The 13,565-nt window shown below is 40.9% G+C and overlaps 1 protein-coding gene across 5 annotated transcripts in view; it reads right to left on the bottom strand.

The window, feature by feature from the left end:
• The window catches only part of ATP11C (ATPase phospholipid transporting 11C), a 176,561-nt gene that overhangs the window by 52,767 nt on the left and 110,229 nt on the right, over positions 1-13,565 (bottom strand). For all 5 annotated transcript variants that reach the window (XM_067724140.1, XM_067724141.1, XM_067724138.1 and 2 more), the window contains exons 15-20: positions 12,734-12,805; positions 10,794-10,867; positions 8,771-8,874; positions 8,116-8,297; positions 6,768-7,031; positions 2,641-2,815 (exon numbers count right to left, since the gene is read on the bottom strand). In XM_067724140.1, coding sequence (XP_067580241.1) covers positions 2,641-2,815; positions 6,768-7,031; positions 8,116-8,297; positions 8,771-8,874; positions 10,794-10,867; positions 12,734-12,805 — 871 coding nt within the window. The remainder of the gene's footprint in view (positions 1-2,640; positions 2,816-6,767; positions 7,032-8,115; positions 8,298-8,770; positions 8,875-10,793; positions 10,868-12,733; positions 12,806-13,565) is intronic.

Genomic DNA, 13,565 nt, shown 5'->3' with positions numbered 1-13,565 from the left:
CCACAACTACTGAGCCCGTGGACCTAGAGCCTGTGCTCCGCAACAAGAGAAGCCACCGCAATGAGAAGCCCGCGTGCAGCAATGGAGACCCAACGCAGCCAAAAAAAAAAAAAGACAAGGAAAATGACAATTTGGGCTCTAGAGAAGGCTGAGCTGAGGTGACAATGACACACCCAAGAACATGTGCTCAGTAAGCAACTGGAGAAGTAAAGTAGAACTCCAAAGATTGGGATTGGAGAAGTGACTTGAAAATCACCTATGTGGGGACTTCCCTGGTGGTCCAGTGGTAAAGAATCCGCCTTCCAATGCAGGGGACGTGGGTTTGATCCCTGGTCAGGGAACTAAGATCCCATATGCCGCGGGGCAATTAAGCCCGCACGCCACAATTACTGAGCTCGCACGCCTCAACGAGAGAGAGAAAACCCGCACGCCGCAAGGAAAGATCCTGCATGCCTCAACGAAGATCCCGTGTGCAGCAACTAAGACCCAATGCAGCCCCCCAAAAATCAATCAATCAATCAAATAAATATATAAAAATGAAAATCACCTATGTGGCCATGACAGATGAGTAGGTGATATCCTGGAAGAGGTGATGATAGTGAGGGAAATAAAACAGACTAAGGACTGAACCACAGGGGGCTCCATAGTCTGGGTGAGAGAAGCAGCACAGTGTTAGGAATTCAGATACTGTCCTGGGCAGTGGAGAAGTTAGAACCCAGGTGAGCAATTTGAGCAGCAGACAATGAATATGGGAGGAAAAAAAAGGGAAAGAGGTATTGCCTTTGACTAAAGGGACAGATTTCTATGTATACTGTTCTGATAGGATCTGCTTCCCCAGCTGGGGCTAACCAAGGCTCTTATGGTTGACGAAAAGAAGAGCACCTGATTGTGATGGAAATTGAAAGTGAGAAGAAGGCAGACAATGCCCTAAATTAGGATGGGCTGTGTGCTTGCGCATGCGTGCATGCATGTGCGAGGTAGGGGGCAGGGTGTGTGAAGGAGAAGGCAAAGACACAGCGCCATCCGCTAGGTCTAGAGCAAGCAGCTGAGGGACGGGAAGAAGCAAGACCAACACATATAAAAGAATACAGTGTACGCAGAAGTGAAAAGGTGTGTACCTGAGATTCTAAGGTTCCCGAGACTCAGTGAGTACAAGGAAGCAAGGTGAAGTAGGTCAATGCGAGCAAGAGGAGCTGGAAAAGACAAGACACCCGAGGTTGCCCCTGCATTGGGTTTTATTAGGAGTAAAACTTTTGTTAGGCCAAGAGGAATTCAGAGGGAATTCCAGATGAGGAAATTATATGAGGGAAGCTTTAGAAGTTGGTGTGAGCATGGCACGTGGAAGGGACACAAAGGGGGAACAACCAACAGGAGTGGATGATTCTCGCTGGACGTGAGAGTGGTGGTGGACACAAAATATGTACGGACACATTGAAAGGGTCGACAGGGGTGGCCCCGAGTACCATATTGAGTCATCTGCCCTTCATCCTAAGGGACTAGGAAACTACTGAAAGGTTCTGAGAGAGAATATATGATGGGGGAAGTACTGTTTTAACAAGATTAATTTGGGAGTATGGGGAAAGAGATGGAATGGGGAAGGGTGAAAGCAAGGAGACTAATGAGAAGATTAAATCAAATAGCCTGTGTGTAAAGTCCTAAGGTCTTGCTTGCACTAAGATGGAGATAAAAGGTTTAACAAGGTGGCACCACAATGAGAGCTATGACAAAAGGTAGGATCAGTAGGACATGGTGACTATATATGGAGTGAGTGAGAAGAAAAGGATCAAAGGCAGTTTGGAGACTTAGGGAGCCAAAGAAAAATGTCACTGGTAACAGGAATAATAAAGATAAGGGATAAAACAAACTGGCCTGAAGGAGAAAATTATAATATCTGTCTTGGATACTAGAATTTAATGTTACAGTGGGGAATCCATATAGAGCCGTCTAGCAGGCAGCTAGAAATATGAGACTTAACAAAAAGGAAAAGTCAGGACGAGAGATATATCATCAATGGAAGTCATAGAAATGGATGTGCTTATCCAGAGAGATAGGATGTAAGTGAAGAGCCGAGGGAAGACATAGCCCCCCCAAAAAACTGACAATTAGGGAGAAGACACAGGATGAAACAAAATAGAAAGACACTAGGTTGCCAAGAAGGGAAAAAAAAAAGGACCGTGGACCATCACAGAAACCAAGGGAGGAGAGTTTAAAGGAGGACATAATTGGCAGTGTCAACTGCAGTGGAGAAATGAGGAGAAAACGAAAGACAACACAACGGGTTCAGCAAGGAGGTCACTGCTCTCCTCCAGGAGATGCAGCAGAGTAAGGTGAGAAGAAAGAATGCATGGGGCTAATGGAATAGTGGAGCCAGGAGCAGTGGGATGAAGGCAGCAGGCACCAAGCACTCATTAGAGAAGTCTGCAAGGTGAGGAATTAGACAGCCAGCTTGAGGAGACAAAAAGGTGAAGCACAGGTTTAATTCAAATCGGTGGGAAGACTTCTGAGTTGGACCAGGTAGAGGAAGAATCCAGGGAAAATATAATAAGGTACTCAGGGCTCTTTGAAGAAAATTAAAAGTGAACATTTGCACATATGCGTACAGAAGTACCCAGAATGGAACATTAACTAACATTCAGTTACCTGGGCTTTCTGTAACGGTGCCATCCGACAGCAGAGCACTGCAGTGCACTTCATACAAATTTGTAGGAAAATGCTTTTGTAATTGTTAGAACCAGAGTCTTGACTAGAATTTAATATGAGAGACAACGTGGAGCCATCAATGATTAATCCATATTCCTGATGTTCTGTCCATGCTCTGAAAAAGAAAAACAATGCTATATTTGAAGCTACTATACATTGCTATTTAGGAACTTTAAAAAACCACTCAGAGGAGGGTTATCATCAATCTGGTTCCTGGACGTGTAAATTCTAAAGAAGCAACCGACCCTATTAATGACACAACAGAGACTTTCTATCACATCTTTGAGACTCAAGCTGCCCATATAGATGGCACTAAGTTCTAAATATAAAAATAATGGACTTCTAGCAGCCAGTCTCCATATAAGAAACTCAAGGTGAATTTTGGAAATTACAGTTCCATCAAACTCTGATATGAAGACAAATCATCAGTCAATCTGAAAACTGCTTAACAATGCAGGGAAAAGACAAAATGGCTTTGGGGTATACAAATCACAGAAGATATTCTTAATATCTTTGCCCGAATGACAAAACCTATCCATAGACCTGGCTTCTCAAATATGATGGACTACTAAAAAGACATAGTGTTCATTAAAGAATAGCATACAATAATGATATATGTTCCTTAAATAAGTATCATTTTATACTAGACTAGTGGTTTTCAACCATAGCCTTCCCATGAGAGTCATCTGGGCAGCTTGAAAAAAAGCCCATGTCTTAGGTTTACCCACAGACAAATTAAATCAGGGTATCTTGGGCAGGGCTTGGTTACATATAGGCAGGTTTTAAAAGACTCCATAGGTGATTCTCCTGTATAGCCAGGATGAAGTAGTATTAGTTGCCAGGAAAGACAAATATAACAGGTGCTGGACTTCCCTGGTGGCTCAGTGGTTAGGAATCCGCCTGCCAATGCAGGGGACACGGGTTCAAGCCCTGGTCCGGGAAGATTCCACATGCCGTGGAGCAACTAAGCCCGTGTGCTGCAACTACTGAGCCCGCACGCCTAGAGCCCTGCTCTGCAACAAGAGGAGCCACCGCAATGAGAAGCCCGCACACCGCAACCAAGAGTAGCCCCGTTCACAACTAGAGAAAGCCTGCGAGCAGCAACAAAGACCCAACGCAGCCAAAAATAAAATATAAATAAATTTATTAAAAAAAGTATATATATATAACAGGTGCCAAGTATTTAAGAAAAACATATGGGGGAAAACTTACAATTGAGAAAATTCTACCAATTAACATTTTAATTTTTTTTTTTTTTTTGGCAATTAACAAAAAAAACACCGATTAATCAATTTCTGCTCAGGAAATCTTGGGTGCCATTTGAGAACCGCTGCAGTAGATGTATTAAACATAGCAGGATCTCATCGTTATACAATAGATTCATTTGTCTGATTTTATGCTCCTCAAAGCTTAATGTTTAAAGGAATCTTGTTAAAATTCCTGGGAATCTTGTTAAAGTACACATTCTGATTCAGTAGTTTTGGGGTGGGATATGAGATTTTGCATTTCTAACAAGCTTCTGGTGATAATGGAGCTGCTGTTCTATGGACTATGAATAGTGAGAGCCTAATATGCCTCTTCCTTCCTTCCTTTCATATTCTGCTTCATGATATTATGAGCATGTTTTATTCACTAATTAGAGATATCAATCATGCATTCTCCTTTGCTCCCCTATTCACAGAGCTGACAATGAGCAGAAAACAGTAGCTCAATAATCAATCAAGTAATATTTGGTCTCTAACTAGGCCATATAGAAGAATGGAAAGGATTATTAACTAATCTTTCTTTGGAGAATAGAAAATCTCCTTGGGGTAACAGAAGCACACATGAGAGAATATACCCAACCAAACATGATACTAAATGGTTAATATGTGAAAAGAATGGATACATGTATATGTATAACTGAATCACTTTGTTGTACACCTGAAACTAACACAACATTGTTAATCAACTATACTCCAATATAAAGTAAAAATGTTTTTAAAAAGGTTAATATCCAGTGATTGGGACAATAAATACACACCAGGAAAGAACAATGGTTTCTTTGTGAGGTATGATATCTGAAATGGAACTTAAAAGACAGGACAGAAAGAGGTGAAGAAAAGAGGGAATGTATGTGTGGTGCACTAAGAAAATAAACTGAAAAGGTCACCTGGGGCCTTTGGTACGACCTGATTCTGTGGGTAATAGAGATCCACTAAAGGTTTCTGAGCAGGGCTGTGACATGGGCAGTACTTTATACCTAAGGACCACTCATCTGGCAGAGGGGCTTACGTGCTCTGAGGCACGAGTTACTAGGAATCTGATGGGGAGCGCCAGTGGAGAGAGTGGGGACATGGGTAAGGCTTGGTGGCTGATTTGAAGTGGAAGGGACAAAGGAGCAGAAGCTGGCAAAAGGGATCCTGTGTCTGATGCTTGTGTAACTTGGGGAAAGAGTGTACCCAACTCCAGATGAGTCAGGAAGAGGGAATGTTGAGATGGTGAGTTCAGTTTTCTATAAGCCCTGGCTTTTACAAAAGTGCCCAAGGGCTCCCAAATGGTGCTATGGACTGAATTGTGTCCCCCCTGAAGTCCCATGTTGAAGCCCTAACCCTCAATGTGATGATATTTGGAAATGGGGCCTTTGGGAGATAAGTTTAGATGAAGTCATGAGAGTGGGGCCCTTATGATGGGATGATGGGATTAATATCCTTATAAAAAGAGGAAGAGACACCAGAGCTTCCTCTCTCTCTGCCAAGTAAGGACACAGCAAGAGGGCAGCATTCTGCAAGCCAGGAAGGGGGACCTCACCAGAACTCGGCCATGTTGGCACCCTGATCCCATACTTCTGGTCTCCAGAAATGTGAGAAATAAGTTTCTATTGTTTAAGCCACCTGGTCTCTTGTATTTCGTTATGGTAGCCCGAGCAGACTAAGATAAATGCAAGTAAAACACATGTAATCTGGACTGCCTTTATAAGTACCATTTGGTTAAAGGAAGGAAACATTTATCATAGGCAATTAATAAAAACCTGTTTACTCTCACTGATGTCCAAGTAACAGAAGAACAACAGCTGTTTTAAAATTGGCCATAGCCTCATGAATGTGGGCTATTCATTTTTAAAGTCTGTTTAAACACTAGTGATGAGGACACAGATAGAGCATAGTTGTTAAAAGCATGGGCTCTGGAATTGGGTAGACTTGCTCTACACCTTATTAGCTGTGTTATCTCGAATAAATCACTTCATCTCTCTGAGCCTTAGTTTCCCTATTTCTAACAAGAAGAAAATAAGATTGTGTTACTGGGTTGCTGTGAAGATTAAATGAGAATAATTTAAAGTGCTTAATGTTGTTCCTGGAACAAAGAGGGCACTTAAGAAATGTGAAATAATATTATCTACGGGTCTTTGGATTTACTGCAGACACATCCTGTGGCATTCCAGAAGAGGAAACTGATTTGCTTACGGCCAAGGTAAATTCCAGTAATGGGTTTAGACAAAGCTAGGCCTTGGTCAATGTCAAGTATAGGAAAATGTAACTCTGGCTATTGAATTATTGTGGATCAGTGGCTTTCCTTGAGAACCTTAGATTCTACAGGTTCTTCCTAAGCAGCTTGTTGAAAGCAGTCGAGTGGCCATGCTATCAAGTATTTGGTCTCCTTTGGAGCACTGGGGCATGAAAATTCACACAGAAAATGCCTCCAGGACTTCGACCTGCATGGAAACTGTTTTAGAGACTGATTTTATTACATTCAATTTGAGAGACCATGAAAAGGAATATTTTTTCTTAACATGGACCAGGACAGAGTACCAATGATAAGTACCCAGACCCTAAGTATTTAGAAAATGAACCACTTTTCTAAAGCATGAGGAGGGCAGGGTTTTCTTTTAAATGAAAGAAGAGGTGGAAAGTGCCAAATAATCTCAAATGGGCCATTAGCCAAGTCCTCAGGAAAGGTTCTAACTTACAAGGATAAAGCACCTGCAAACAAAGACTGATAAATTACAGAAAACGGAGACTTCTGCATAAGCAGCTGTGATTTACATCTGTACCAATGTCTAAATATAACGAATTGATGTACTTTCTTACTTTTTAAGGCTTCTAGTACTTTTAGGAAATTCATGCAGCAACTTTTTACGATATTCAATCAACAACTCATGTAATCGATCTTCTTTCCGTTCGCTTTCTTGGATGGTTTTGGTGGTCAGCTCCAAGAGCTCGGTGCTGGTTTGAAAAAGGCGGCAGGCATAGCAGGTAGATTTGGCTGTCTCCATCTTGTCCCCAGTAAGCACCCAGACTTTCAGACCTGCTGCGTGCAGGGCTTCAATGGTCTCAGCGGCTTGATCTTGTAGCCTGGAAACACAAAGGAAACATTGTTATCTTTGAAAATTCCTGACACAGATTCTACAAGAAGCCTTGTTAAAGAGAATGTCCTTATAATTCATAGCAATTCTGGAGTCCTGACATGTTTTAACAGTTGTTTTTCTTATATATCCTCTACCATTTCTAAGCATACTCTTTCTGGCATAGTTTTACTTATTAAAGTACATTTCAAACAATGAGGTTTGGAAAGTTTATGTTTTCTATCTCACTATACAAATACTTAACATGGTTCAAAACAGAAAGGGCCAGACACAGTCTAATGAGATATTGAAGAAAGTTAGCGAATCCCCATCCCTGAGGAGCTGGAAGTTTAGGAAAGCCAACCATTCTGAAGGAGATTTTAAGCATTATTCTGAAAGGCAAGGGTAGAAGAAGAGTGATACTTTGCATTCCTTTTGGTCAGAGAATAACAATGAAATTAGACTAAATGAATTCTATTAGAACTTTAATACCTTCCAATGAATATATGTTTATAACTTCATGTTTGGGTTAAGCCTCACAATTTGCATTCATAGCTTCTAGAAAACTCCTAAAATAGAATCTAAAACGTATTTTTTCAAGCAGATCAATTCTGGAGCCCTATAATCATGTCTGGCAGAGCTCAGCCTGTATGGTTAGGGCAAATTATTTTAAAGTATGCAAAAATATGCTCTAGTCTGTTAAACCAGGTTAGAATGAGCTCTCATGTTGTTTGCTCAACATTGAATTTCCCTTCTGCTCATCTGTCTTTCAAAACTGTACCCATTCTACCAAGCACCAACTCAAATGGTGTCTCTAGCACAAAGCTTCCTACGCACAGTAAGACTACTTCATAAATACCTGCATAAATGAAGGGTGGCTTAGTAAGTACTCAAAACGCCTTAGAGATGACAGATTCATTCTTCTAAGTCACAAATGTTTAACTTAAAAATTATTCCCACAAACAGTTCAAAATCTCATGTACAGACAAAGCTGAATCATGGATTTCAAAACTTGAGAATGAATTACCAATCTGGACAGATACCACCCTAAATGACTGGTCATTAAAATAACAAGAATATCATTTTCTAGTTACTTGTCTTCCACTGCAGTGGCTCCAATTAAATTCATGTTTGTCTCAATCTCATCAAAAACCTTTTCCATTTTTTCTTCTCTGTCTTGTAAGGCCATTTTTGCCTCTACGAGCTGTCTGTTAATTCTTTCATAATCATCTGGAGCAATTTCTTTGAAGGCTACACAAAGTGTCCGATACCCATCCTAGAAGCAAGGTAGGAGATCTCTAGTTATCCAAATAATGAATAAAAACAAACAAACAAAACACACTCTTTAAATACTCTTGCTTTACCACACAAAAGAGAAATTGTGACTAATTTCCTTTTTAGTTAAAAAAGGGGAAAAAAAAGAAAGAACAGATTGCATTGCGTTAACATTCAATTAGGTTCGGAATAACAAAATAATAGCTCTTGGGGTTAAGAAAACAAACAAACAAAAAGCAGAACATAAAACAAAGGTTCTTGAAAAGTCTTCAAAGGGTGCAAATTCTGAACAGAAACTTGCTCCAGGATGTTTTATATTAAAATAAGGAAAATAATATTACAAAATCCCCAAATATAAAAATAGGCCATAGAAATAAGCTAAAATTCATTTCAATAGTCCTTTAAATAGCAATCCATAAACGTAGTCATCTCTAGCATTTCTCTATCTACTGGGGGGAGGGGGTGTAGGCTCACCATTGCGTTACGTTCCACATGGACTTTAGTTAACTCAATTTCATGATTTTGCACCCTGGGGAAAACTGCTGAGTCGGCTCCTTTACAAAAGAGAAGTATGTCTCCTAAAATAAAGAATCAGAGTACTTGACTTACTTAGAATTAGGATTTTAATAATACATAACTATTAAGGTGGCCTCTCCCACCCAGCAGCTGTGTATCCTGAGCCTGCCTTGGAATGTTCATCCAAATGGAAGCAGCCATCTTGACCTTCACTCTGTCAGGACAACATTCACCACCTCTTGGGACCAACAGACATAATTAATATCTCAGAGTTTACAACATGCACCTCTGTTAAAAGAAACTTCCTTCAAGTGAATCACAGAAGACGGTGCTTGTGTCAAGGAGCTGCATCTGAATTCTCTTTGAGGATGTTGTCAACCATGGTCTAAAGTTCACATGTGGCATCTACAGATGTCAAGGACCAAACTCAAGCTCAAACACGATAAAATCATTTTGAAAGACTATACACATTAGCTTTTAAAACAGTAGCTTGAAGGTTTTCACCGGAAACTGGAGAATAGCTCTGTAGAATGCTAGTACAAGTACAGCTTTATACCAGTCCATGCGCCCAGGAAAGTAGACAGTACCATTAAGAAGGACACTCTGGGGCTTCCCTGGTGGCACAGTGGTTGAGAGTCTGCCTGCCGATGCAGGGGACGCGGGTTCGTGCCCCAGTCCGGGAAGATTCCACATGCCGCGGAGCGGCTGGTCCCGTGAGCCATGGCCGCTGAGCCTGCGCGCCCGGAGCCTGTGCTCCGCAATGGGAGAGGCCACAACAGTGAGAGGCCCGCGTACCGCAAAAAAAAAAAAAAAAAAAAAAAAAAAAAAAAAAAGACACTCTGACCTTATAAGGCAAAGTGCTAAGTTCAAAAAGTTAAAAAAGGGTAACTCTGAGGTCAAGGCCCTTGATAGACCACTTCCTCAGACATCTTACCATCTGCAGTAGAACGTGGACGTGCATGTATACAGGTAAGAACAGCAAGTATTCCAAATGTTAGGTGTTTTTAAAAAAATTTTCTCTCACATAGCCACAATGTGTTTAAAAGTCATAAAACAAATTCCACATTCACATATAATGAAATCAGCATCGTGACTTTGCAGTCACACCACAAAGTATGAATAAGGTAGGATATATTCCCTGAAGGGTCTGTCTAAATCTTCCCCTTCTCATACTAAGACATTTTCAACAGATTTAATACTAAAAAGTAAATTACTAGAAAATAAATCAAGGATATTTTGGAAAACCACCTGGAGACAGACAGACAGACACAGACACACACACACACACACACACACACACAGAGGAATATGAGAGCCCACAAACGAAGCAGGAATGGTACCCATGGGTCTTGCTGAATCTGAGCAGAAGGCATCCCAGTCACCATGGCTCCTCCCAAGAACATGGGGGAACCCTGAAATGATGGTACTGTTTCCCCTGCAAAGGGCAAGCTTCTTTACTGTGTTAAACAAACAGCCCAGGGTGCTAGAGTAAAATCACATGCCCTTTCCCAGCAGTCAGGCCCTTAGTCATCTCTAGCTTACCTGTTTCCAGGAAGTGTAAAGCAGCGGGGAATTAGGAAGGTCAGAGAGGGATAACCAGCACTCTCTACACTCATAGATTCTACAGCTAGTAATCTCAAACCATCCAGTTGTAGTGGGCTGCTGCAGGTAGGCATTGGTGGTGATTCGTTAGTACCCTGAACTGTGAAAAAGTCATCCTTTCAGTTCCTGTCTGGACATCCAAGACTGAGGGGTAGAGTTCATTTTCCAAGAAAATGCATATATTGTCATACCAGGGGTTCTGCCAGTGACAATTTGACAAACTGAACATGTGCTTGTATAAATACATTAAGGCTTATACAAAAGCTTTGCACGACTTTCGGTAATCATACACTACTACGTTAAATGCTTTTCTCTCTTGAAGTAGTTGATCAACATACAAATCTACAAATGGAAAAAGTCAAGTTTTAAAAATGCATACCTGATTGAGTTTTCACAACCACACTCATACGACGGCGGACAGAATCGAAGTTTAAAGTGTGAAGAAGTTCATACCTTTAATAGAAAAAAAAAAAGAGAAAAGTGAAATACCTAGACCAAGATAAAACACAACAGAAACATCTTAAGTTAACAGAGCTCTCCTCTTTGGATAAGGGTTGCTAGTTGTGGGCACAACGGGTGCCTTCCATTGTGTCTTTGGAATTTCTCTGTGCTTAGAACATGCTGTCAGAGGATACCAGTGTTGGTTAAGGGTTATCTATATCTTCTCATTATATAACTTAAAATAGTAAGGAGAGACTGACTGCATAGGAATGAGGAACAAAGAGCTGTCCTGCGAAGCTATATCTGGGGAGGGTCTAGAAATAGTCTCACCCTGCCAAGTATTTTAATCATCTACGGAGTGCCTACTATGTGTCAGGCACAGTGATTGACGCTGGAGAAGAGACACACATCTTCCCTTAAGGCGCTTACCAAATGATAAGGGAGACAGAGGGTAATGAGATGACTACCCCCTAGTCTTGCAAATACTGTAACAAAGGAACACACAGGGGAGATGTGGGAGCACAGACAGAAGGCATCTGAAGGAAGGCTTCCTGGAAGAGGTGGTGCCTGAGCTGTGTTTTGCAGGAGTGACACGATGAAGAAAGGATATCATGGCACTCTGAGTACAGAGAAGAGCATGTGCAAAGGCACAGCAACATGAGAGCACGTGGCCCATGAGGGGACTTACAGTAGTTCATTTAAGGCTTGAGATCTAGTTGATAGGGGAGTAGCAAGAGAGGTAGGCAGGGGCTGGGACCTGAGAACATTGTGGGCCATTTCAGAGATTTGGGATTTCATCCTAAGGGCAATAGGAATCCACTGAAGGGTATAAACAGTGGATTGACATGATCAGATTTGTGTGTAAATGGCTAAGCTATTCACCAGATGAAAGGATGAAGAAGAAAGTTTCTAAGACTTATTAGAAAAAAATGTGAGGAAATAATTTCTTGAAAATAAATAACTTGTATACAAGTATTTACTACAAAGCTTCTCTTTGATGGGAGTGAGCGGGTCATTGGTTTTGGGATGTGTATGTATAAGACATCTACTTGTAGCACAGTATCTCATTTGTTGTTGGCCACATGGGGGCATTGTTGTGAACCGGCTAGAATCTGGACTTTGACAATGACCTGGGGCTCCTGGCAGTCAGGCCAAAGAGCCTTCTTCTGGTTCCTCTGGCTCTTGAACACTCCTTCCCAAAGGGGCATATTCCCTAAGCACATCTACACGTGTTACATGTTTCTGAGATGGGTCTCACGAGATGCTAGGGGTCAGACAATTACATTTCAAGTTCATATAAAGAATTCAAATTAATCACAGGGGCTAATTAAAATCCGTTATTAAGCCAAGGTGGTTTTGTTTGTTGGGGTCTCTGTAGTGAAAAAAAAAAAAAAAGAAATGTGGAGCTATGGCTGCATCAGAGTACTTGCCCTGAGGCTCACACCCAAGCATCTAGAACAAGAGAAAGCTTCTGACTCCAAAGCTGCCATGTCTGGCAGGGCTTGCAATCCCAGAATGATTGGTTGGGCTCTGGACAGCAGAAGGTTTCATGCCTGTTCACTGATTTTTCTTGCAGCATGTGTTGGAGACCTGAAATGGCATCTAAAATTCAGAAAAGTCCAGGCAGACGCTCATTCAGGCTACTGGACCCATATGTGAACAAAATTGGAATCATTTACACCTCAAATGCTAGTTTCTGCCATTCTATGAAAAATGTCTTCTCCTACTCCAACTACATTTACATAAAGCTCTGAACTGGGAGAGCAGAGTCCTACATTTATAGATGTAATCAGTTCCCTCTGCTGCCCTTCCTAAATCCATCTAAGGTGGACTGTGGGGTTAAGAAGTGACAATCATCAAACATACAGCGCTACTTACTCTTCTATTTCTTTTCTTTGGTTCTCTACTCTCATATGACCATTCCGCATTCCTACAAACGTGAACCCATACCTGCGAAACACAATAAAAAAGACCTTTGTGTATCTTTAAAGAATAATTAATTTCCTCTTGCACTGGCATTATTCATACTTGTTTATTGTTTTCTTCTCTTTCATAAGATCTCAATCTATAACTGTACTTCCTTTTACTCACTGAGATGTTAACACAGAGCAAGTCAATGTCCAGTCACAAATTGTAACCAAGAAAGAGGCAATTTGTGATTCCAGTTCTGTAGCTAACACATGGGGTGACTTTAATCCACTTAATTAGCTTGGGCTTCATGGATAAAACAGGACTTTCAGTTACCAAATGATATCAAAATTGCTAGGAGCACTTCAGCAAGAACATGTGTTGTACAAAAAGTAGCCATTATTATAGGATTTCCGAACTATAATATGAATATTTGGACTTCTGGCTGGAATGCATAAATAGTAATGCAAGTTACATCTATGCATTGCTATTTTCTTTTTGGTCTTAACTGGTTAGATTTGGGAATTTTTTTCAAACTTTCAGATAAAGTAGCTTGGCTCCTTATTAAAGAATAAGGATACTTATAAGGTTATTGAAGCAAGTAAGAGAAGGAACAAAATAACTCCTGTCCTCCTGTGATTTCGCTTTCTCAGGAGAAGTACAAGAACTTTAATTGTTTTTACTCTTCAAAAATGTTAATGTATTTTCTACAACTTATTTCTGGGTTTTTTTTGTTTTTTTTTTTGTTTTTGCGGTACGCGGACCTCTCACTGTTGTGGCCTCTCCCGCTGTGGAGCACAGG

The sequence above is a fragment of the Pseudorca crassidens genome, chromosome X, assembly GCF_039906515.1.
Source record: "Pseudorca crassidens isolate mPseCra1 chromosome X, mPseCra1.hap1, whole genome shotgun sequence".
In the NCBI taxonomy this organism is placed as follows: domain Eukaryota; kingdom Metazoa; phylum Chordata; class Mammalia; order Artiodactyla; family Delphinidae; genus Pseudorca; species Pseudorca crassidens.
This window is presented reverse-complemented; position numbering and strand designations above follow the sequence as displayed.